This window comes from Pygoscelis adeliae, unplaced genomic scaffold, assembly GCF_000699105.1.
Source record: "Pygoscelis adeliae isolate BGI_AS28 unplaced genomic scaffold, ASM69910v1 Scaffold182, whole genome shotgun sequence".
Classification (NCBI taxonomy): domain Eukaryota; kingdom Metazoa; phylum Chordata; class Aves; order Sphenisciformes; family Spheniscidae; genus Pygoscelis; species Pygoscelis adeliae.
In genome coordinates this window covers 1,246,250-1,272,859 of record NW_008824669.1, presented here as the reverse complement: position 1 = coordinate 1,272,859, position 26,610 = coordinate 1,246,250, and the positions used below count along the sequence as shown (strand labels likewise).

The following is a 26,610-nucleotide window of genomic DNA, read 5'->3' as shown; positions in this document are numbered from 1 at the left end:
CCCCTGGAAAAGAAAGGTGTTTGTAGTCTTGCTCTAATGTTCAGCAGCTGCTCAGCTTCTGCTTAAAGTGACTGGATTTCTCCTATGTCATGTTGGTACTGTAAGCTTGCAAATTACCATAAAAACGTTGTAACCTTGTAAGACTGAGGTCCTGTTCAACTGAAAGTAGATTTCTCATAGATACAGAAACTGAACTATATTCTGGTCTGTCCAGGTAGATGACTACCAAGTCTGGGAATTTTCAGGCTGGTATTGTTCATAAGAGCTAAAATTCTCCACTAAAATATGTTTAAAGTTCTAGGTAAGAAGTTTAGCATATGCTGCTTATAATATATTGATTTAAATTTTATAAAGTAAGAGTTTAGAAATATTTTTATTATTTTCTGATCTGTTTTGATTATTCTGGTGAGGTGAACCATGTTTAATGTGATTCCAGTACCATCTTTCGTGGGTGTGTAAAAGGAAGAATAGTTTGGTGTAACAGGATGAGGTCTCTAGGAAAAAGGAAATGAAGAAAACCAATACGATACTGAACCGTACTGTCTGTAATTGAAAGCAATGAGGAGTTTAGGTAATACTGTGAAAAGCAGGATTGAGTGAGTTATATGGGTAAATTATTCTTACTGTTCTGTTCTTGTGCAGGCTGCTGTATTGCTGAAGTCCATATCTAGTTCACCCAGTCTTCCAGACTGCGTGCTCCATGCTTTGAGACCAGGAGGACCTTGATGTTCTGAAATGAAGATGGAGGCAGTGGGAAAAGCAGAAGAACTTGTTGATTCGGAAGTTCCACCAAAGACTTCTGAAAAGCAAGAGACTGCTCCTGATGAAGACGGACCTATAGAACTGGAGACACAAACTCAGAAAGACAACGTGCCCACTGCAGCGGACTCTGCGGTGCTCTCTTCAATGCCTTGCTTACTGATGGAACTGAGGCGAGACTCCTCGGAGTCTCAGCTAGCATCTACAGAGAGCGATAAGCCAACGGGTGGTCGAGTTTACGAGAGTGACTCTTCTAATCATTGCATGCTTTCCCCTTCTTCCAGTGGGCATTTGGCTGACTCAGACACATTGTCTTCCACAGAAGAGAATGAGCCCTGCCAAGCTGAAGCTGCTGTAGAGGGAGACCCTTCTGCGGTGTCTGGGGTTGCAGTTGGGAGGAAATCCAGGCGATCCAGGTCCGAAAGTGAAACTTCAACAATGGCTGCCAAGAAAAACCGACAGTCTAGTGATAAGCAGAATGGTCGAGTTACCAAGGTAAAAGGTCATCGAAGCCAAAAGCACAAAGAAAGAATCCGGCTCTTAAGACAGAAACGGGAGGCAGCTGCTCGCAAGAAGTACAACCTGCTGCAGGACAGCAGTACCAGTGATAGTGACCTGACGTGTGACTCGAGCACGAGTTCATCAGATGATGATGAAGAGGTTTCAGGGAGCAGCAAGACAATCACTGCAGAGATACCAGGTAGAGGATGTTTTTTAAACTGAACTGTAACGCATCTGACATCGTTTCTCAGCTGTCATGCTAAATTAGATGAGTGACACTTGAGAAAAACCAGGAGAACTGCAGCTCTGTGTAAATTTGAAGACTGCAGTATATTAACAAGACATGGGCAAATTTTAAAATCTGTCCTGAGGTTTCAGTGCACTTTTGCACACCAACAAAGCATAGAAACGGTAGATTGGAGGAAGGACTATCTTTGAATTCTGGAATTTTCAGATCTTTTCCTTTGTAAGCCTATATGAACTCCTGTCAGTGCTGTCAAATCCCATTAGATGGTGATAATCTAATAAATACATTCTTAAGATAAGTGGCCAGCTTTGCTTTAATATATTAAGACCGCAGCTCGGCAGCTGTGTTAGAAATAACATGGCATGCCTCTTGCCCGTGTTACAGTAAGGCCCTGTCCATTGTTGCACTTATGCTGCGCTTTCAGCTCTGCGTTTCAGTGCATGACAAACCTACTTAGCCTTATTGTAAATTCTTGCAGGTTGCAGCTGGTCACCTATTTTAGGAAATAAATATGAGTTTGTTTACACAGGTGCCAAGCTATATCCACACCTAAATTTTCAACATTTTAGATAAAGCTGTTACCATTTTCCTATGTCATAAGGATCTTTAATTTCTATACTTTTAATTTTCTGACTCATTTGTGTTAAGATTGGAGGCAGCAAATTATAGGGGCCTTCTCATGATTTTATTAGCAAAAGAAAAATGAGTTCTTCAAGCTTTTTGTCTGCCGAGTCTTTGTTATTTTATTAGCCCAAGTGCCGTGGAGAGGATTTTGTGTGAATTATTCTTGCAGCATATTATACCATAGAACCGTCATCATATGGCAATCTTCATATGGCAATCAAAATAAAAATCACATCAAAATAAACTTTTTGGCTTGCCAATTTTTACTGGGTTGCATGCCTTTTTGCCTCTTGTGCTAGAAGATTTTTTTTTTGAGATAAATATCAGCTTACATAGGGCAAGAACATTTAAAGGAAAACTGCAATAATTAGTCTTATGTTGCTGAACTAATGTTTGCTAGAGGAATTATTTAAAAATATTTGCAGCAGATTTTACAAATAACTGTTTTTAACTGACTTGATTGTGGTGAATGACTCTGTCACCATGAGAACTGGCATTTTTCCCACATATTGCTAGGAAACAGGTTGCACAAAGGAAGTTAATGTTTATTATTAGAGAGTCTGGGAAAGGCATAGTCCTCCTATAATTATTATGTAGTAAACTTTTAACAGAATTTCTAAAATTATTTTTACCAATTTAGTAATTAGTCAAACTTCTAGCTTTCATAGTTGGGTGCCTTTTTATTTACAGTATTTACATTTTGCTGGGCAATTAAAGCCTGATTTAAAGCCTGTCGAAGACGACTATTTCATTGAGTTTTGGGACAGGTTCCTCCCCACCCCTAAAAAAAACCCCAGAACACACACAATAAATCCCCCAGGTTATATTCTTTTTTAAGTCATAAAAGTACTTTGTGATGCAGAAAGGCACCACGTGGTATTTTCAGATCTGCCCAGATTTCTGACTTCCATTGTGGAGACCTGAAACCACTCTAGGATACTTTTTCTGTGTCACTAGGCTCTTCTGTATTTGAGCTCTCAGTCTTAACCGTGAGATGCTTGCAGTGAAAAGGTCCCATTGCAGTGCACTAAAGAGCTTGATGATTTAGCGATGGTTACACCAAGGCCTGATTTTAACTGCGATGCAAAATGTGGGAGTGCAAAAACCATCCTGAGAGCAGTGACCTTTATTTTTATTTCATAGCCTGTATCGTCTGCTTGATACTAAATTACATTTAAGACATTAAAACTTTTGAGCTGTCCTTTTGGAGTTAGGTACAATGCATACCTGCCACATTGCGGTTTTCCTTTAAATAGAAATGACTTTGGTTTGTGGGAAACAGTCTCCAAGTACAAGAGAAAAATACTCTCTGTAGAGATAAGGACAAGGTTGGCCAAGAACGCATCCTGTGCAACTTGTGGGTTAATGAAACGTTGTGGTCTTAACAGATGCAGCGAAGCTGTGAGTCTGAGTAGGACTCCCAGCTCTCTGTCGCAGTGGTAGGTTCACATGCCATCTGCGATCCCTCTTCTTGGAACTGGCAAAGTGCTTAACTTGAATTATTTTTTTGACTAGAAAGCCATTTTAGTGCACTTAGCATTACACTGTGAATATCCTCAAAATTTAGGGAGTGAACAGGTAGTTAGAAAATAATACAGGGTGTCAAAAAGCATTACTGGAAATTCAGGCGATGACTGTCCTCTGCACACAGTCAAAAGCTAAGGCTTGAACTAAAAGCTTGATACTTGAACTTGAGTGTCAAGAAGCTACAATGCACCTGTCAGAAGGACATAAGCATGGAAAAACTTTTGCCTTTACTTTTGAAAAAAGTCTGTACACATTGATGCAGAAGAGTTTTTTACAGGTAGCCTGTGTTCCCTTTAGTCTTACTGTATTTGGACACTTTAGCTGTAGTGTTGGTGACTGTCTCAACATAGCTTATTATTGGGACTGATTTTCAAATGTCTGTTGCCTGAAAAATAGCTTTGCCAACAGAGACGCTCTAAAATTTTTAGTGACGGTTAATTTAACGTGGCCTTCGTATACGAAGGTTGTACGTACTCTGGCTCTTAACCTCCTATTGACACATGTAGCGTTACAGAAGACAGTTCACTTGTGTGTGGTCTGAAAATTTTAAGTGCCATATTTGAGAATACAGTAGCAGTCTTCCATGTCATGTTACTAAACCTCTTCCATTTTAATAGCGCAGTTATTTTTTTCAAACCATCCACGTGACTGGTTCTGAAATACCTTTGGCTAAATTAGTAAGGTAAGGAAAATGTTCAGTGAAATACATAATGCCATGAACGTCTGTAGTGTTACTAGCTTCACTTTGTGCGTGCACCCAAGTTGTGAACGGAGCAGTTGTGCAACAGAGAGTCAGTTCTCTCTGCCGAACTCAAATGTAACGTGGATTAAAATGCTGGCAGGCTTATTTGTCTTCTCAACAAAGATTGGAGAGTAAAGAGTTGAGATCTTACTGGTAATACTTCAATACAAATATTGTGAGCTCAGTAGGCGCTAAGGATAATATGATATGTTATTCTGCGTATATTGTATGGTGTTAATTTATACCTGAAAATACAGGTTCAATCTAAACTTCATAGATGCTACTGAGAATCTTTTCACTGACCTGAGCAGTCATAGTCTTGGGCCCTTTAAATCAGGGAATGCCATGATTTTTGAATTATTGCAGATAAGGAGCAATTCTTATCTTTTAATTATTGAGCTTCTCTGTTGGCATTTAGGATTTTACCATTCTTAAACATCAGATAGCATTCACAGCATAAGAGGATGATCTTTGAGTCCTGAACAGGTTCTGCTAGACCTGCTGCTGTTGAAAGTCTTTCCTTTAAACAGTTTCAAATTTGACCATGCAAATTAGCTCTGAATGAAATTGGCATGAGAGCAAGTCTGGGAATCAATATTTATTTCTGTGTAAACACTTTTCTTTGGAAGGAGGAAGAGGTTTTTTAAAAATCCAAATATAATATGAAAAAAATTGGCATTTCACCACCATTGTGCTTTCTACAACTCAGAAAAATCTGAACTGAAATAGGGGTGACTCATGTTTTAGGCTTTCAAAAAAAAAAATCTGTTAAAAAGTTTGAGTATTGATGTTGAAAAAGGTATTGCAGCTCACTTTGTTAAAAAAGAAAAAGAAAGATTTTTTTTTAACATGCAGAAATCCAAAGAAGGGCACAGTGTGTGTGAGGGACTCTCAGCCAGGTTACTTCCTCCTAAGATTGGTGCGTAGACCTTGGATGAAGCATCTTGCAAGGGATGAATTTGGCTGAAGTGACTCAGAATGACAACTATGTAAGAACAGGGAAAAAAAATCTGTTAAGAGTGATTTGCAGTAAAATACTTATTTGGAAATGTCAGGTAGCATAATGACAGAAAGGAGTCCACCGTTGCTAATTAGGGTGAAGATGTGGCATATCTTAAATTGTCACATTGTCAGGTTTCCTAAATTAAATAACTTTGGATTTGATCATTATTTGGATAGTACTTAATAGATCCCATAAAGAGGCAGCAGTAGGGCATTTCTCAGGTGCTGTTTTGCAGGAGGTATTGTCTTGAAAATAAGATATGATTCTTGGATTCTGACCCCTTTGTGATTGCAAATTTCTTTGCCTTTTAACTCGGCATAACTTCAAAAACTGTAGAGCTGCAAGTTTACAGATAGCAAAGGGACCAATTAGATAAATGCTAGCTTTTTAATATAATACATTTTTAGACTTGATTTATTTTTTTTTAACACTGAAGGCCACCAGTAAAGAAAAGATTGAATAAGGCTTGTTACAAGAACTGCAAGGAAAGCATTTGAAACATTGATTTGCTGCTACTGTAAATTGTAGATATGCTCTGAATGATGCCTTTTAAAAATAGTATTGCAGGGTAATATATATTTCAATACATAGTCTCTTCGGTTTACAAAACAGTTTTGTCAACTTTGACCACGCTAGTTCATTCTTGACTTTAAAAGCCTAGCTAGATTGTGTCTCGCATATCACCATCAATAGTTTCTTTTTAAATTGCGATTAAAACTTAACACTACTTAAAGGTGTCTGATTGTAAGCCTGTGAAAGTCAGACAGACTGCCATTTAGTTACTTGATCTTGGGATAAGATCCCTGACTGAAGGTGAATAAACAGAATCATATTGGATGTTCAACACAAGGAGTATATGAACAGAAGGAATATTTTTTTCAGGGAGGAAAGAGACATGGAATATACAAAAGGAACCACATTTTAGGAAAAAGGTAGCATTTTACTTAGTTACTTTTAGTTAAAATGCAGTCGGAGGGATGTAAATTAGTTGCTATAAAGTAGTTCATTTTTGAGCAGAGGACCTGAATGCTGAATTTCCAGCCTGTCTGATAGGTAAACAGATGGGAGAGAAGACTAAAAAAGTAGGGTTTTTAATAGAACATTTTTGGCCCCTGACGGGTAGCATTGCTGCTGCTCGGAAATAAGAGAATAATCCTGGGCTTTGTTTAGCTGTTCCTGAAGGACTTATATATACCTCATTTAAATAGCTCCTAAAAGGAATGTATTGTTTAAGTAATATTGTAATTTCATGTACACAGTGAATCCCAATAAAGATTTAGTGCCTTACGTTTTTATTACGAAATATTTGCTTAGGTTGTGCAATGATTTCTCTCATTCGTAGGAGTTTTTCTATTATTCTTAAGCTAGAGGATCCCACAAGTTTCACGTTTACATGTTAAATTGTCAGGTTCTGTAGCTGCTTTGTGTAGTTTAATGTGACAGTTGTCTTGTTGTGGAATTACCTTGGGTAACGTTTGTGCGTTCGGACAGCATGCACATGCTGTTTATTAGTCCTCAAACAGGTACAGAGCCTCGTTTTCTTGGGGTTTTATTGCTTCCTAGAGGATTCCTGAGTGAACTCTAAACTTAAAAATATGGATACCACTGCCTTTTCTTATTGATACGTAAAGATAATGAGGATGGCCTTCTCTTCTTGCTGCTAAAGTTCTCCCTGATGATCCCAAAGCCAGTCATTTTAACCATCTTTTTGATGGACTAGAAGGAAGGAGAACACTTTCCTTCCAACTATGCCCTGTCTGTTTTCTGCCTTGGCTAGAAGTAACGCTAGAAATGCTGCACAGCCGGTGGGTGGCTGGTGCCATGAAGGGCATGCTTCTGGTTGGTGTGAGGTTGATCACTCCTGCGGGTCGTGTGGATTACCCCTGTGATGTAGCTGTGTCCATCAGACCTAACAGAGGGTGCTTTCACCTCGTGTATTAGCATAGCATTCACGTATCTTCTTGCGTTTGTGTGTGTGTGTTGTGTATTCTCTTCATTGGTGTTCAGTGTGTTTTCCAAAATTAGACCAAGAGCTTTGGGCTCGGCTACTTTAGATGCTGCAATCGCTATATCAGCCTTTATCTCTGTTATCTTGTGTACAATTTTGTGTATGTTTAACAGGCCATTATAAAAGGGTTCAAGTATGTAAGTAAAATACACCTAATTATTCAGGTTTGTCAGTTAAACAGTAGTATTTTGCATGGCAGCTTAACAGAACTAAACATGTTATTGTACAATGTTTTTGACACCTTCAGTTGAAATCAAAACAAATTGCAAGGGAATTGGACTAATTTGGTTTATTTTAAAAAAAAAAAGACCTTTGTGACAGAATTGTCTGAGAATTCTAGAATAAAAATGATTTTGAAGCCAAAATTTCTATAATAACCTCAGTGAGTATAAAATGTTATTTTTTTTTATAGTAATACTGTTGGTTAATATTTGCTAATTCCTCCCCCGTTGTCATATCCAAGGGACACAATTAGAAAAGTTTGTTTTCCTGAGTTAACATGCCTTAATAAACAATATTATGTTCTTACTTAATGATGTCTTATCAAATGGCCTCAATGTCTTTAAAGCTGGCTTCAGTCGTGCTGGGGGATCTGGAGGAGCGACCAGGGAAATTCCAGGATTGCTTGACAGGGGCACCGTGTGGGATAGGAACTGCATAGGCAATGTCCTGGAAGAGGCCATGAACTGCTTTGCCGAGATGCAGAGGCAGACAGAGGAGAAATTTCGCATGTGGATAGAAAAGCTAACCCGTCTTGACACGGATGAAGAAAGCAAGCAACAACTGGAGCCCAGGGAACCTAAAATTCAACTAGTTGGCCAAAGAATCCCCCCTACCACACAGTCAGGGGCTTTCATACAGATGCCTGATAGCCAAGTACTTCCACAGCAGTCGTTTAATTCTTACGTGGGCTATCAAAATGTCGATGCTTCGCTAGAGTTTCCAGCGACTTTTAATAACAATTTTCCACCTATCTTTCCAGAGAATGGGAATATTGCAGAGCCTGACCTGAATCAATCATAAACTTAAAGTCCGATCTTTGCAATCTTGGTGTTACTTTGGATTATGCTAAAAACAAGGTTTGCTTTTCTCTTCGTATATGTTTGCTTTGGTTTTCTCTTTTGGGTTTTATTACCATGGTATTTTTTTTTTTTTTAATTTATAGAGAATATATATGTAGTTTAAAAAAACCCCACAGTATACCCACGTGCATGTGCCAGCACACGCGTACAAATACCTTTAAAGGTGTGTGGGGGAACCACCCTAAGGTTTCATCACCAAACTTGGGAAAATATAACTTAGAATCCTTGTTTAGATACCCCAAATCAGTAGAGCTATGTTTGTTACAACAGGAGCATTCCGAGTATTCATCTAAATGCTCTTTTTGCATGTTAAAACATTTATATAAGGAAATAAGTTTTATATTTAAAGATGTAAAGTACCCTAGAGAACCAGCCTAGATACAGACCCGTAACATTTCCTTAACTATCTGTTTACTCCCGAGTTTTGCAGCTTGAACATGTCACACGTTAGTTTTTTCTTCTTCCTTCTTAGGTAGAAGTAATAAATAAGTTTACCCTAAAGATTTAGCTATATGTAACAAATGTTCACAGCTGATTTTTTGTCTCCCATTTAGTAGTTCATTTTCTGTCCAGAGTTTTTATTGATGTCACTGCTGTGTTGCACATGGCATATTTATGGAAGCAGCTGTCTTATATTGTGCGCACAAATTCGCACATGTATACATATATATGTGTTCGGTTTGGGTGGAAGCCATCTCCTCTAATTTCAGGTGTCTAGTTTGCTGTTCTGCGGATCTCCTTCTGAGTCAACGGGAAGAGATAAGCCCCTACAAAGGATACCTCCTGGCAGTGTCTTTCTCTTCCATTAGTTGTCTAAACCTCCCTTATAAACAGTTTAGAGTAGATAACTTTTGACTGAAGTTAGGTGAGATGAATCACACCCAACTGCGTGTGCACGCATGACCTGTGCACACAAAGCACTGCTGCTTCCTTCTGTATATACGATCAAACTGCATCCTTCATGCTGGAATAAAAATAGTCGTGTCAGTCCCAAGATAAGCAGCCGTCGGTGGATGGATTGAGTCTTGGCACAGGAATTTAAAGGAAGGCTTGACAGTCAGATTAATAAACACTGTGGTGGTCTGAAGGTAGGGGTTGCTGGTCTGGGTGACACAGCAAGAGCTTCTTCTGAACCACGTCTGAATGCCGCTGAAGTCATTATTTACTTGTGATGGGGAATGCCAGAACATTAGTTTCATTTAAATAATACAATAACTTGCTATTGTGTGGATTTTTTTATACTGATAGTTATCCTGAATAGGCAGGCTTGAAACTGTGATGTTTAAAGTAGGATTAATTTAAACTACATATATTAGAAATCTCTATTTAATTCTTACTATTATCACTACACACAGGGATTTTTTGGTCACCTCTCCATTAATGCCTTTCTTCATGTGAAGCAACTTCTCCGTAACTACCAAAAATGTATATTTATCATCAGTTAGAACTTGCTAAAAGTTTCTAATTCAAATTAAAATTCTAATAATGGAATTTGAAAGTCTTTGCAAAGACGTAGTTTAAGTAGAGAGAACACTATAGGTCTCCTTTAGCTCTGTTATTTTGCTTTTTGAACCACAGTCACTTTTTTCCCTAATTATTTTAGCGTAATTCCTTTTTTTCCTGTTGGAAATAACCACTGTATCTTCTGCAGGTCTCCCCCCCACCCCACCCCGAAGTCAGTGGGAGTTTTTCCATCAATTTATATGGGGGTTTGGATCAAACCTTTAACAGGAACTCAAGAAATGCTTTTTGTTATCAGTATAATACTAACACTGGTGTTTTAACATTATTCTTGGCCCAGACTTACTTTTTTTTTTAAGTATGTGATGCCTTCATTAAAAAAAACAAGAGGTTAGAGAGCTGTGTTATTTTCAGAGTAACTGTTTGAAAGACTATGCAGGAGATAATTTTTAAATACTGGAATAAATTCCTTACAAATCACCTTCATGCATAATTTTGATACAAAGATTTTGATATGAACTTGTAAGAATACTCCCTCATCTGACGTTGTGTGCATTTTTAACTTAACTATAGGTAAAAGTTAAATGAGTTATTTTATGTTTGATTGCAATTTAATAAACTTGTCCTCGTGTTTAAAATTTAAGATCCTTCAGGGAAGATTATTTGCTGATATTTAAAAAAAAAATATCAGATCCTTCTGGTGTTCATAGATTTGAGAGATATATATACACACACACACCTTTATGACGATGATAAGAGCAGCATATTTTAAAGCATGACAACTTTACAAGTCTCCCCATGCATGCAAGAAGCAGCTTTTTGCAGTGACTGGTTTCTTCTAATGTGTAAGAGTCACTTAACTCAGTATGTCTGTAAGCATGCCCTTAACCTTTTTTATAAAATAGTATATATGGAGCAATTAGATATTTCAAAATGAATTGTGTAAGGAGATCAGCTGAACTTATTTATCTCTCAGACTGAAACGGACTTTTCCGTATTGATCTCATAAATGGATAATAACTTTGTTAGGGATTTAGCCAGTGAAATTTCTGCAAACCTACAATATCTTGATTAGGTAATCTCTGGAAAAAAAAAAATTGAAATCATTTAGTGTATTAATAGATAAAAATTTGGATTTGGTTACTATAGGCAAAAATTAAAAGCTTTCAAACATTTTTATCCATTTGTGCTAATTGTTTATTTTTTTCAATTCAAGTAGCTATGAATGTGAAAGAACAAGCAGAGGGCTACAGCAGTTGGGCATACAGACTTGAAAGCTGTAGTCTTTCTAGGATAAAATTATTCCAAGGCACCCAGAAGACTGAGGGAATAGTTCATATTAGATATAATTTTAACTTAATTTCCCCGGAAAGACTACCTGGTGTCAAGAACACCTGTGCAAGACCAATGGTTGTAAATGGCTTTGTAAATGGTTAATATTCTTTTATTTGGTTGCTCTTTTCACTTGCCTCAAACCTGGAGCCAGCTCCTCAGCTGCCATAAATCAGCTCCTCCGAAATGAAAAGTGTGCGTTGATTTACACAGTTGAATATTCGGTCCGTTAGCTTGTTTTCCGTGTTTCTCCTTTTAGGAACTGAGAGGGGACCCCCACCTTTCTGTTGTTCAGGTGTAGTATAACCTACCTGGTGAAGGATTTGGCAGGCTGTGCAGTGCAACAGGAGCATCTCTCTTCTTGCTTTGTATTGTGAACCTGAAAGATGCAGAGCACTGAAGAAACCAACCTTCAGATACCAGTACTAGTGATGAGTCTGTATTTTAAATGTGTGTGCGACCGTCTTTGGCGTCGCTTTGAGAAAACAGATCCCTAATACATAATTTCAGATTTATTTTTTTTTCTCCTGGAAATATTTTTGCTATATTATATGGCTGCAGTTAAGTCTGTCACGATTTCCATTATAAGCTCTTATTTTCAAAGGGCTTTGACTAGAAACTTTCAGGGAGTTAAAATTTCTTCAGCTGAAATTTTAACATAAATTTTAATCTCATCCATTCCGTATTTCATTAAAGCGGTCTGGCCTTATTTAAGACTATTTTAAGATTATCAGAAGGAAACTCCTACTTTCCAACGCAGAGTTACGTTTTGAATGTACGTTTATGCTCACATCTCAACTAATTACTTAAAAACCACCAACTTTGACAAGCAGAGGAGAAATCAGTAGGAGTTTTGCACAGACCTGGAGAATCACAGGTGATGGTTTCGAGTTTCTCTCATTGCCCTAGGTTTTATACTTCAGAATGGAGTAAAGAAACATTCTAGTTTCTTTAAAGAATTTTCCTTATCTTATGGTTTGAAAGAGTAAATACATCAAGTCAGATCAGCTGGTGTAATTCCAGGGAAGATGGTGCCAGATGAAACCCAACTGGCTTATTCAAGTTTCTATATTGCCATTTTTAATACCAAATTATGTGTTTTCAACGTGGCAGCTGTTTGCATGGGAGTAATTGAACACCCCCGTGGCTGCAGGGTCGGGATTTAGTAGCAGGTGAAACACAGCTACTTGCTTAGCATTTTTTGTGCAAGTGCAAAAGAAGTTAAGTCTGTACATAAAGGCTCGATTTAAATGTCAAACTGACAACGCAGTAAATGAAAAATTAAAGGATCTGCTCCTAGAATTGGACCCTGTGTAGGAGTCCTTGGAAGTCCAGGGGCACAGTGCGCAGTGTTTTTGCAGGCTTGGCTCTGCAGGTTCTTCCCCAAGCATTTGTGCCGCTTCCCTCCCTCGAGTGGGGTTTGGTAAGAAAAGGGAATTCCACCTTTCACACATCGTTTTATCTGAGGGTTTGGGGTTTTGCTTCACATGCTACTAATAAAACATCTGAATTTTCAGGGTTTATTTAGGAAAAAAAAATTAAGGTAATATACAGTATAAAACAAATTCAAGTAAAGGCAGTGAAACTTTATTCAGTGTTTCTATTGCAAAAAAAAATAACAGCAGGGTGGAAAAAAAAAAGATCTTAAACCTTTCAGATATACTGCTCTTCAGTGTTATTTTTAACAGTATTAGGACAGAGTAATTCAGGCAGAAATATACATCTCTATTTTTTTAAGTTCACAGTGTCTTTTAGTGTTTTTGCAGGATTGGTAGGTTATTTTATCTGAGCTGCTAGAGTTAAGACTGGAGGACCAATCTTAACTTCAATGAAACGGGATTATATTTGGCTGTTATTTTACAAATTGAAATGTATTTATTATCACTGATTTCTCTTGTTAATATATTTTGTTTCTTCCTGTATCCACATACTGTAAATCTCTTTTTTTTTTTAAGTAATATTTCAAGGGCATTAAGAAATTAAATCCCAGCCCTATTAAAAGCAGTAGAAAATTTCTACTGATTTCAATGGGGCTAAGCATTTCACCTCATTAGAAATTGAACTTATTCTGCAGTTTTTGGTCAGAGAATCTTTCAGCTGACTTTAAGTGGGGTCTTTGCCTGATGAGTGTGTGTAAATCAGGCCAGTTGAGTAGATGCTGTTAAAATAATCGAGGTCTGCACTGTGACCAGTGCCGTTACATTTGGAAGCATTAAAACAGATGCGCTGTGTAATTTGTACTGTAGAAGCTAAAATATTCAGGCTGATTGATAGAGATGGACAGTACCTTGCAAAACATGCGGCTAGAAACCGGTCTTTCTCACAAATTTTATTAGTCTCATAGTGTTAGGTCAGCAAAATGAAGGCACATGGAAAATAGGCTTATTAAGTTAGAAATGATTTCGAGTGCTCTGTTAAGTCTCACAGACTGATCGAGCAGGGGGTTAGTCTGGACCATCAGAAGTTTTGCATCAAGGCTGTACCGGTCCTTCCGTGGCAAGATGCAGTTTGTACTTGCAAAAATGTGATGTTTTCTGGAGGGATGCGTGTGGCGTGCGTGTCTGCCTGCCTTTTTCTAATGTAAGTCGTATTTACATAGGGAATCTTTTTTTTTTAACTGTCCTAGCTATGTAAGAGTAGGGTGTGATGGTTTCCAAAACCCTCCTGATACACTTTTGCAAGAAAAACTGGGGAAGAGATCTGGCTAATGTATCTGCTTCCATAATTAATGAATCATTAGGTGGCATCAGGGAAAATAAATCCTATCATGGGATATAAAGTGCACACCACTTCCTGATATTTTCAGTACGCGGCTATGTTCCATGTGCCTTTGCTTAACGCACAATGAAAAAGACTTTATTATGACTTTATATATAATTTGGTAAAACAAATCCAAGATATTTTCCATCTAGTCATCAAAAAGCCTGAAAGAATGAATGTTGATCAGCAAGACTTGAATTTCTGAGATGTCTTTTGCTGTGATATATTAAAAATGATCCGGTCTCAGAACAGATACTCATTTGATCATGTTGTTTTGATTTTATTATTTTATTATTATGGTAAAAAAAAACCAAACACAAAAGCTTTACTGTGTGAAATGAAGGAAAATGTGAGGAAAGTGGATTCATCACTAACTTTTTGTTCACTTTATGATTTTAGAGAGAATGTTGTTACACTACTTTTGGTTTTTTTATTGTATTTACAATGTATTCTTTGCCTAACCCTGTAAATTTTGAAATGTAACTACTGTAACCTGGAATAAATAAATAAATATAAATAGTAATTAAGCGTTTCATGTTGCTAAACAACATAACAAAAGCACAGCTCTCCAGCCCCCCACCCCCCTTTGGGAATTGTTTTAGGGTTCAGCTGGTTTATGCCGTTTGAACTGCACATACTTTATGAAACCGCTGCCCTGGATCATGTTTTAAATAATACCAGGTTTGTATTGTTTATCTAAAACAGAAAGACTGTCACTTCAGCCTGTAGTCTTGTATATGAAGCCGTTCTGTTTGGATCAAAGTTACTGATGTGTCTACTGTAAAACTATTTTGGCAGGTCACTTGAGATGAATCTTCTAGTTTTTGGCACACAAAATATGATTCTTTCGATTACTGTAATGATCATCTGATCTTAAAATTTATATAGGTGTTAAAGTCCATTCTATGTTTTGCTTAATCTTGAAGTAAATGGAGTTATCTCTTAAATTTAAGTGTCAAGTGTAAATGAGGGCATTCTTAGATCTCTTATTGTTCTAAAATGTCTCAGTATTCTCTTTTCTTATATAAAAATAAATGCAATTTAGAGTACTGAGAGTGAGCCAAAGCAGTGCCTACATTCACAGTGAAGATGCAAAGGTGAGGCTGGAAGAAGCCCTGTCTCCTCGGGCTCGCGATTACCTGGACACCGCTGTGTGTTGCCTTTTTAGCTTTTGCATGTTTCACGAAAGCATTCCTAAACACTATTTTTAAACTCTTCAATAATTGACCAGTTAAAAATAACTCAGTAATTTGAGGGGAGTGGTGTTTTCGGCAAAGCTGAGCTCCTCTGCTTGTTAGCCTTGAGCAAGCTGCAAATCTCTGCTTGCCTCAGTTTCCCCCATAGGCAAAAGGAGGTTAATAATCACCTCGGAGCTCTTTGAGATCCACTAATGGAAAGCTTTTTGCAAGAATAAAGTGCTGTAATTATTATTGCTATTATTATTGTACTTGTTCTGTGTGTTTTAAAGCTTAGGGTGATGCTCACACCTAAATAAGGCTCCACGTCTCCTCATTGCAAAGACACTGATGATTCCAGAGGGTGGTTCAGACCACCAAAATTAGGCTTTTAATTTTGAAATTATTTCAATCAGGATAGACCTCTGGAGATTTCGATCTTTTTCCTCTACTTGTAGAGAAAATAGAGCGAAGTTTAAATCCCGTCCCTAAGGCTGGAATTCATTTTGCTGAACTTCGGCAGGGTAAAAGTTAGGTGCCTTGTCTAAGGTGGTCGTCTAAGCTCTTGCGGTTGATGGGGAAGGAGGGGAGATGATGATGTTCCAGGCTGCAATCTCCAGGCTGAGATTACTTGACCCTGAAGTTCCTCTCTCTGGCTGCGGTGGGAGGGAGTTTAGGTGATGAGCTTGGCTCTCCATGCCTAAATTTAAGAAAGCTAAAGAGAAAGGATGACTTAAAGGATGAAATTCAGGTTCTGCTAGCTCGTATCTTTTGTATCTAGTATTAAAGTACTGCTGCTCATTGATACACAGCTGTTTCAGCGCAAAGGTATGGTGCTTCTTATAGGATTGCTGCTTTTAACCTACAGCTGAAATTTTACGGTTGATTCCCCCTTCTTGCTTGTGCTGCCATTATAATGAATTAAGGGATAGTAGGAGTGTGGATCTTATAGCACGGTTTAGACCGCTGCATGTTGAGACGTGGCTCTGTGAAAAGCATGTGAGCGGCTAGCAGATAAGAAATTACTGAATTTTCTACGTTGCAAGCTTAAAATAAAAATCGACATGTGTAGACCTGAATTTTTGTGCATGTGGCTTCTGATTCGGTTGTCCTGAGCAGAATTAGTTTTGATGAGCTGTGTAAATTAAGGGAGAATTGGACACTTGGAAATGCTGTCCCCATGATGACCTCTGCCTCTGAATTCTTTAAAAAAAAAAATAAAATAAAAAAGCAGTCTTTCCCTCCCCCTGCTAACATTAAATGTCAACAGCTGTATTTTGCTGCTGGTACTTATTAACTTTCAGCCTTGTCTTTTTCAAACATTTATTGCTTTAGAAATGAATTAAAGCTTATCACCAGGGAAATATAAGTCTTCCAGCTATCTTGGCTTCTCAAAAGACGCAATTTTTCTTAAATAGATTGTTTAAATTACTGACCAGGGAACCTCCTAATTGTGCTACATTAAATTTTGATTCTGGCATGGTTTGTTTTGGTGTCTGTTTTTCTATCTGTTGAAATCCTGTTACAGTCAGTAATTACGAGGAGTGGCTCTATTGTAAAGACAAGATGATAAGTTACAACTGTGGTTGCAGTTAATCCTTTCACCTTTTCAACCTGAAGGTATTTTTTCACTTATTTCCTAGCTGAAGCCAGTTGTTATTTCTTGGTACCACACGTTCCCTTTGCATCACATTATCGGATGATCACGTAGTTGGTTAGGGAAGTATTATTTACTTCCAAATTTAACCCCTCCTGTCCCGTCCTTGCGGCACTGAAAAGGAAACAGGCTTTTGGGAATGAAGGTTTTTTAGAGGATTTTTTTTAATATGCCTTCGCTGCAACTTTCATCTAGTTGTAGTTGTCTACACCTTATATGTTGGTTTATTTATTGTTGTTTTTTTTAACACACGTAGGGCATGTATTGCTTATTTCTTCTTTTATACATGCTGGGAATCCTAGGATTTATTGCCGCAGTGTCGCCATTATCTTGGCCTCGTTGGTCATTTACTGGTGATAGGTATGGATAACCCTGGTGTCAGGGGCCTTTCATTTCACTTCCAAATCTGATCTGAAAGGCAAGGCTGAGAAAAGCAAAAATAGATCTCTGCTGTGATTGCTTTGTAAACAGGCAGCTTGTTTTTTCCAGATTGTAAAATTGGTGGCTATTACACTGATAAATATAATTACGGTATGTAAATTATACTGAAAATATTTTTGTCTGTTTGATGTATACTAAATTTAAGCTAAGTTATAAGGTGTGCTGTTTGGAAGTGTGGAAGATACAAGAGTGGAGCTACAGATAACAAGTTTATGCTTGTATTTCCTACTGATGAAGACTTTCACACAAGTTATTTCTATGGGTAGGTGATGAGAATATCACTCTGCATGTATATACATTTATTATACATTTTTGCATGATTATACATGTAGGAGTGGTACAATTTTGACTTGAGACTATTGGTGCCTTTTGTCCAAATATAATTTTACTTGTGTAGACAACGTTATTGAAAATCAAATTTCGCTTCTGCTTTTGGAGATCTTAGTAAGAAGCGAGAGAAACAAAGACCTGAAGAAACAGTACCTAGCTCCTGAAATTTTAGATAACCTATTGAAAAAATGGTCAAATAGTCAATATTGTACTTGACCCTCGTATCTTCTGCACTCGAATGTTTATTTTTATAGATCACATTATATATGTTCACGCTGAACTCTGATGATAAGACTGAAAGAAAACATGCCTCTCATGATTCAGTCCAGTTGTAACTTCTGCATGATTAAATTATTAATCATCGGCTTTCACAAATAATTAACTGAACATCAGCCGGCTTAATTTTGAACTTGGTATTCCATTAGTTTGTAATTGCCTTTTGAAAAGACAAAGATTGCCTTTCAGTTAATTATCGGGACTTCTTTTCCAGTCATAATCATCAGCATTTCATGTTGCGAACAGTTTGGTCTTTAATACATTGACATTTAACTACCCATTTATTTTTGTCGGGTCCGTTTTAAGTTTGTAATATAACATTGTTTTATGAAATTGTTGTTTTGGAGGCAGATCTGATCGGAAATATTTTGTGAATTTCTTCATACCTTGTTGCAAAACTGATCTTTAGTACGACTTAAGCAATATGGTCACTCTTTAACGAAGTGTGTTGCTAATCACAAAATAGGCGTTTCTTAAAATAGTGGGTTGAATTATGTTTCAGGGACCAAGTTATAAAAAAAACCCCACAAAACCAAAAAATCCCTCCCTAAAAACCTCAGTAGAAACGGATTTTCAGAGAACAAAATTTGAAACTTTTAGTTCATCATGTTCTTTCTGTCTTCAACAGGCACTTAACACTCCTAAAAGAAACCAGTCTTTCCTGAAAAGTCTTTTCGTTTTATTCTTTCTTTCTTTTTTAAAGATTTCTTTAGTCATTTTGTAATTCTGAAGGTCCTATCTTCCTAAACGCGTTAGTAGTTTATGATTATTTTATATTATCCCACACAAATTACACCCTCTATGTATCATACCCTTAAAGTCCTGCAGACACTCAACTGCCAGAACTTCCTTGGCGTGAAAGAATTGCAGTAGCAAAGCAGCGGAGCTTTGGCCCAGCCTGTTTTTCTATTTCATACTCGGGGTTTTGCGGGTGAAGTCTTAGCCCAAAGAAAGTTTTGGTTCTGCCGTTTGGGGAGTGGGAACTCCAACCGCTTTCATCGACTCTGAGTCGATAAGCTATAGCTGAGACGAGGCAGCAGAGTTAAAATGCGCATCCTTTCAGAATGACGATATTTATCCGTTCTCTCTTTGCTTCCACATTAATCATTGTCTTGAATACGACTTTTTTCCGAGCCTCTTCTGTTTCTAGCATGCTTTCCAATTATGAGTGATTTTCATTCCTCACAAAGAAAATAGTCTGTCCTAACAAAATAGACCAAAACCAGCTTTTTGTTATTCCTCAAGAATAGATTTCAGAATCATATAAGCAATTTTCTCTCCCTCTTTCCCCCTTCACTTTGGTGGCCAAAAATGCATATGGTAATCATATTGAATTAAAAGCATATTTATCACGGCACATTATAGTTTTGTTTCTTGTTATCTTGAACCTTAAAAAAAAAAAAAAAAACACCACCAAAAGACATTGCTATTTTGAAAAATGCCCCTGTCCTTGACAGGTAAATGTTACGAAAGGAAAGTTGCCTAATGATAAATTTATTGTCACTGGATCAGTTATATCAAAAAGTTAGTTTTATTCAATCAACCCTAAAGTAATGTAAGCTGTCACTTGAGTTTTGTAAAATTCTCTAGATAAATATCTTGTCTTGCCAAATTTAATGTCCTGTAACTTATTTTTTATTTTGAACTGAAGGTTTTATCCTTTTAAGATTGTAAATGTAATGTCGTCAGATATGGAGATGTTTATGTGTCAATGTAAAAGATAATACACAAATAACTGATACATTGATAAACATGTTTTTCTTTGTGTTTTCTGTGTATGCAAAGGTTAAAATGTCTCTGTAATCTCAGACTGTGTTCATTAACTGAAGTTCAAGAATTCATATAATTTATAGTTCTTTAAGAGCTTCATGTAGGAGATTGCATTAATCTTTAAACAAATTATTTGTACTTTTTAAAGGTGTCTTTCACAGTATGCTGACTTCTAATACGCTTTGCTTTTCTCTCTTTCTGCAGATGGACCTCCAGTTGTAGCTCATTATGATATATCAGACACAAATTCAGACCCAGAAGTGGTAAATGTGGACAATCTGTTGGCGGCTGCAGTAGTTCAAGAGCACAACAATTCTTTAGGAAATCAAGACTCGGGATCTACCTGGAGAACCAGAGGGCTGCTAGATGAACTGAGTGCTGATACAGGTTTGTTTAAACTCTCTTCCTCTGACATTTGTTCCAGCATCTCAGTTGGTGTCTCTCCCTTTCTTGCTTTCAGTATTTTTGTAGTTTATGCAGCTTTAAAAGCTCCCCGTGTGGATTTTGCAGTAAAACAGTACAGGTGCTTATTAAAAAAGTCTGACATTTATTCCAAAATACAACTGATAAAAATTGACAAAGATTCCTGCAATGTATTTTTGACGCTAATTTTCTTAATTATATTTTTCTCCTTCTTTTCCCTCGAATTATTTCTTGGAACTTAGGTCTGGGGTTTTGGTGGTGTTTTTTTTTTAAATGAAAGTGAGCTAAACTCATTACTGAATGGTTGATTATGACGACCCGTGCCACCACCTAGTAAACCAATTATAATCACATTTTAAATATTGTAGTTGTCTGTGTGTGTCTTTTTTTGTTTGTCTCTCTGTTTCTTTAGAATACAAGCATTAATTATTCCCATATTCCATCTGCATTTCTAACATACCTTAGAAAATTGGGCAGACCAGCATCAGATAAAGATGAAGGGTGGAAAGGCGCTGGTAAGTGGGCTTAGCATCAAGTGTCAGCAAAGAAATTTTGTTCAAGAAAGCAAGAGCGGGAGTACTGTGGAAGAGTTCAGAGACGTTCATGTAGCTCATAAAAATTGTTCCGCTTCACCAAGTGCTTGCAACTCTTCACTAACAGAAGAGTTCAACAACAATGTGAAATGCTACTGTGTTTCGGATGCAGAGAGCTAACAGGGAATATTTCCTATCGACTTCATCCCGTAGCCTTGTATGCCAACATATTGCCTTCCTGTCCACTCTTTTTTTTTTTAATACCCGTGTTAAGATTTTTAGCTGCATAAGAGAGTCTTGCCTGCAGTGGTGGAGCAGAGCAGGTTTTTTTGTTTCATGCTGTGTTTTCCAAACGTAAGCCTGCCAAAGGGCACCTACACTGGAAGTGTCCTGGTAGCTCTGAGCTACTTTTCAATGTCTATAAGGCTTAAAGGAATAGAAATAGGTGGCAGGTTTTGAAAGAAATGTTCCATTATTGTCTAGTGGACAAGTCCATTATTTGAATATGAGAATCTCTGTTGCATTATTTTCCCTGTGCTCTGTGGCTGGATGTTGTTCCAGCCTTTTTGAAGCTAGCTGGTGTTTTCCAAGCTCACTGGTATTGTTTGCAGGATAGCAGCTGACTGATAGTTAGCTATTTGACCCCTAACAAGTCCTCTCCTTTATAAAGTGATTTATTAAACGATTAGAACAGCTGAAATTAACTTTATTATAGAGCACTAATGGATTGGTACATCAAAGGGGAGTGTAAGGAAATAAAAAGTAATGTTTCTTACCAAGCTTTCTTCCACTTTCCACTTACGAGTACAATGCTGTGATGCAGGTAGAAATTTGTCTTCCTTCCTCCGCCTATATCCAAGGGGACTTGCAAGGAAGAGGTTGCCAGGAAAGAGAAAACTAGAAAACTTCAAGAAACTTCTTCATCCTTGACCCTATGGGAACGTGTCCAGACAAATTTGCTCCTGGTGCTACGGCCATTTCGACGTCTGAAAGGATGAACCTCTTTTTCTTCCTGCATACACCTTGCCCCAGAGCCCTGTAGCCTCCATACGCCTCTGACTGCACGTTTGTCAGTACTGGCCTTTTCTTACCATGTCTGGGATTGCACGTTTGGAAAGCAGAATTTTCAAATCTTACATCTTGTTCCCAAATTTAATCTTCAACCGGTATCTAGTTTAACAGACATTAAATGATGTGTTCCCATGGGAAAATAACAGCATAAGCTTTATCTAAGTGAAAAATCTTATTAAGACACACTATCACATCTTTCTGCATGGACAAATACCTTGGGCTGTTTTGCAAGCCCTGATGTTGTAGGGCAAACAAAACATCTCCTTTGGGCATCATCCTAATGTTCGTGCAAAGAAATTAACAACGTAGGCATGTTATTAGGCATGAAATTTGTATAGCCAGAGGCTGTAAATCTAGCTGTATGCTGTAATTCTGATTTACACTCGGCTACTGTTGCAATATTTACTCTGCTAATCATGGTTTCTCTACTGCTAATTACCTTTTTGTTCTCTGAACTTAAAGCTGTACATGAAAGCTCTTTGGGGGCTCTCGTTTATACCTCTGGGGATTCATTTGGGGGCTATTTAAGAGGTGGTCTGCTTTGCCCCTCTGCCAGACGTTACCCTGTCTAGCAAAGGGTGCAGAATGGTGGTACATCATTAATGCATTAATACAACGTATTAAGGCAGGTTGATTTCCATACCAGGTTGCGTGAATCAGTGACCAAGGATTGTGTTGCTGTTCTGCTGCCTGTGCTGTAGCAGCAGTGACGTTCAGGAGCGGGGCGATGCGAATCACTGGGGCGGTGATCATTTAAAGCTCGCGGTTTGCATTGCCAGCACATGAATCAAAGCCTCTGAGCGCTTCCACTTCGTGTTCCACAGTGTGCCCAGCCGCTTCTATTAAAGAAATCCCAAGCACAAATACAAGTTGGGGGATGAAGGGATTGAGAGCAGCCATGCAGAGAAGGACTTGGCGGTACTGGGGGATGAAAAGCCGGACATGAGCCGGCAATGCGCGCTCGCAGCCCAGAGGGCCGATCGTATCCTGGGCTGCATCCAAAGCAGCGTGGCCAGCAGGTTGAGGGAGGGGATTCTGCCCCTCTGCTCTGCTCTGCTGAGACCCCACCTGGAGCACTGCGTCCAGCTCTGGGGTCCTCAGCATAAGAAAGACACGGACCTGTGTCCAGAAGAGGGCCACAAAAATGATCAGGGGGATGGAACACCTCTGCTGTGAGGACAGGCTGAGAGAGTTGGGGTTGTTCAGCCTGGAGAAGAGAAGGCTCCGGGGAGACCTTATTGCGGCCCTTCAGTACTTAAAAGGGGCCTCTAAGAAAGATGGAGACAAACTTTTTAGCAGGGCCTGTTGTGACAGGACAAGGGGTAATGGTTTTAAACTAAAAGAGGGTAGATTCAGACTAGATAGAAGGAAGAAATTCGTTACGCTGAGGGTGGTGAAACACTGGCCCAGGTTGCCCGGAGAGGTGGTGGATGCCCCATCCCTGGAAGTGTTCAAGGCCAGGTTGGACGGGGCTCTGAGCAAGCTGGTCTAGCGGAAGGTGTCCCTGCCCATGGCAGGGGGGTTGGGAACTTCCAACCCAAACCATTCCATGATTCTATGAAATATCTGTGACCCATTTGGGGAGTTTCTGGCTGTCAGTGATATTTGCCAAGAAATGTTTAGCTGAACTGTAATGTTAGGAAAAGTCTGCCTGGGCTATTAATTCGTTTTAAGTTCAGCTGAGAAACCTTTTTTGTCTTGTGAGGTGGAAACTCCTCCTTTGGGTACATGGCAGCACACAGGTTTCCTTCCCTTCCTAACCCTGATCAGGTGTTGCACCAAGGATCTTTGCTTTCCAAAAACTGAACATACAGTATGGTCTCTGCCCCTCTATTTGCTTGCATCTTTTTCAAATACTTTAAGCAGTCATCAGAAGGGTTCCCTGGCACTTGTTTTAAGTTTAATTTCTTCTCTCTGTGTCCTCTTGATCTACCTGGGGGTATAATCAGTTCTGCGTATTCTCACACCTTTGAAATTCAGTGCATCATTATTGCATCCTCCTCCTCTCGTCTTTGAAGAGGTTGTCCAGTTAAACTACATATACATAATATATTCATCTAATCTCAAATTTCCTGCTCGATAAATGATTCTTCCCCTGTGTAATACAGCTGAGCGAGTGGTTTCCAAGAAGGAGGTAGTCTCATTCATCTGCTTCAGGGCTGCCCAGCATCCCCCAGGTTACTGCTAAAGAGAGACAGTAGAAGTAATATTTTTTTTTTGTTTTTTTAATTAAAAAAAAAGGTAGAAGTTATTTCTTTTTATTGAAATCTTATTTTTTAATTGATTTTAAAAATTTGTTTATTTTCTGTAAAACAAATAATTTTGGCTGGCTTGTGTTTTCCATGCAAGTATTATTTAATATGTCACAACACAGCTTCACTAATTGTGGTGACGAACCTTCTTAGCAGTACTTGGCAGAAAAGACAAAACCTGCCACACTCGTGAGTATTTAGAAAGGACGTGTTGTTTGACAGACTGATGAACTGGATAGCACTGAGGAACTGTAATAAAAAAAACCCAACACTGCTGTATACGGCACTTATGAAAAACAGATTTTTTTTTTTTCAAGTATTTGTAATAATGTTGTGAGCAGAAGTGTGAAGCAGCGCGACCGGAAACTGATGGGTTTGTTGGGTTTTTTCATTGACCTGTTTCCGCTGTTGGTTTGTTTAAAAAAAAAAAAAAAAAAAAAGGCATTTTCATTCTCCTTGGGGTGTGTGTGATGTTTCTGTCCAGGCTATAGGCTTTGCTTGCCACAGTATCATTGAATTTGATTTATTGACAATAGATTGTCTTGTTTCTTTATTTCAAAGAGGTTTGGGCACAGTCTAACTCTTAGCACTGTTGTAAAATAACAGCTGGAAAGCCTAATTACGTCAAGTGTTCTTGGTGCAATAGTTGGGCTTTGCTCACACTTGTGTGATAACACCATCGCTAGAGCTGTTGAGACTGGATAAGTCCAGCGGTCATCCTGTACCAGGTGATGAACTGGAAGTTGGATAACTTGATCTAATAAGATTTTCCAATCTCAGTGTTTCAGTCTCTTTTTTTTTTTTTTAGCTTGGGAAACTCCTTTTCCAGCTGATTTGTGAGTTGTGTAAGCTGTTAAACATTGGCTGTATTTGCATTTTCCCCATCTGTAGGTCATTTGGATCCAGGCTTCCTTGCAAGTGACAAAACCTCTTCTGGTAATGCCCAAATCAATGAAGAAATTAATATCGCCTCTTCTGATAGCGAAGTAGAGATTGTTGGAGTTCAGGAACATGCCAGGTATTGATTCCTTTTTTTAGCTCTAATATTTCTTTCATTTTATCAGAATATCTGTATTGCCAAAATAAATAAAGAAAAAAAACTGCTGACTTCCACTTCTGTAGTTATCCATCCATGACTGATGCCCAAAAGGTAGCAAACGTTGCACTTGTTTTTTTTCTATTCTGCTGGTCACGGTGATGTCAGAATGTGTTTTTCTTTAGAACGTTATCAACTTCATATGTATTCAGATTAAGCTTGTGATTCGATATCAAACATTAACAGGCTAAACATATGTAGTATTAAAATACCAAACATAGAGATACCAAATTTATGTACATCAGGAATTCAGATTTTAAGGGTGTAGTGTGAATACGCAAATACATAAACAAAAATATTTGTGTGGGTTCTTGTTCCCTTTCAAAAATATTCACTTTAAGCATCTAATCAGCTTCCAGTTTATTTAATCAGTAGTTGCAAAAATACTATCAACTTTTCAATGGCTAATGTCATAAGATAGCCCCTTTAGATTAAAAATCGGATCCTTATGAATCTTAGTTTTATTTCAAGATACAACAGAGTTCAAACCCCCAAAGTAGATGAGGGTAAGGAAGCCAAAGGTTTCTCTCAAGCTCAGATAGAAAGCCGTCCAGCTGTGCTTCAGCTGTTATTCTTGATAGGCATTTTTTGATGTTGCTCTTCATCTTTAGTCTATGATCTTTCCTTGGCTTAAGGTATTATGAAGCAGTTGAAGACGACTGGCATTTTCATATAGTATGGAGGGTTAATTTGGTGGAATAAAAGCAAGTTAAAACAGTATACAGGCAAGGTTTTTCTAAAACTAGTCTGCTGCCTGCTTGATGCTTGGAGGTGGAAAAGGGGTGTGAGGGACAAGGAACAGAGCTGTTCCTCGTAGTCCCTTCACTGCATCTTTCTTGAGGGAAGGAAGAAGGAAGGTGTACAGGACCCAGTTTCCCAGGCAGGAAACTGTACAGATAGTGTGGGCACAATCCAGTGCTGTTGGATGTGAAAAAAGGAAATTTTAAGATGCTGAAAGAAGGGAGATTTAGTCTTCGCTTTTAGAATAGTGAAAGTCCTTGCATGGCTAACTCTTTTGGAAGATACTAATTCCTTAGGAAGTAGCTCTCCTGGCTGTTTATCCAGCAGACCCAGGGCTTAGAGGAACTTTGTCCTAATGATAAGCCGTGTGGACTTGTCCTCCACTACCAGTTTGTGTAAATCTGTCTAGCACTACGTACACACAGCACTTCTGCTTGAGGTCCTGTCCCGGTTTCGGCTGGGATAGAGTTAATTCTCTTCCTAGTAGCTGGTACAGGGCTGTGTTTTGGATTTAGGATGAGGATAATGTTGCTAACACACCGATGGTTTAGTTGTTGCTGAGCAGTGCTTGCACTAGTCAAGGACTTTTCAGCTTCCCGTGCTCTACCGACTGAGCAGGCTGGAGGTGCACAAGAAGCTGGGAGGGGGCACAGCCAGGACAGCTGACCCCAACTGGCCAAAGGGATGTTCCACACCATGGGACGTCATGCTCAGTGTATAAGCTGGGGGGAGTTGGCCAGGGGGCAGCGATCGCTGCTCAGGGACTGACTGGGCGTCGGTCAGCGGGTGGGGAGGGGTT

General features: G+C 38.4%; 1 protein-coding gene across 1 annotated transcript in view; it reads left to right on the top strand.

Annotated features, from left to right (window-relative positions):
- Nucleotides 1-641: 641 nt before the first annotated feature.
- LOC103916026 (chromosome unknown open reading frame, human C18orf25) overlaps nucleotides 642-26,610 on the top strand; it is a 33,881-nt gene continuing 7,912 nt past the window's right edge. The window contains exons 1-3 of the mRNA XM_009322974.1: nucleotides 642-1,459; nucleotides 19,900-20,082; nucleotides 24,866-24,992. Of these exons, the coding sequence (XP_009321249.1) occupies nucleotides 736-1,459; nucleotides 19,900-20,082; nucleotides 24,866-24,992 (1,034 nt within the window). The 5' untranslated portion in view covers nucleotides 642-735. The remainder of the gene's footprint in view (nucleotides 1,460-19,899; nucleotides 20,083-24,865; nucleotides 24,993-26,610) is intronic.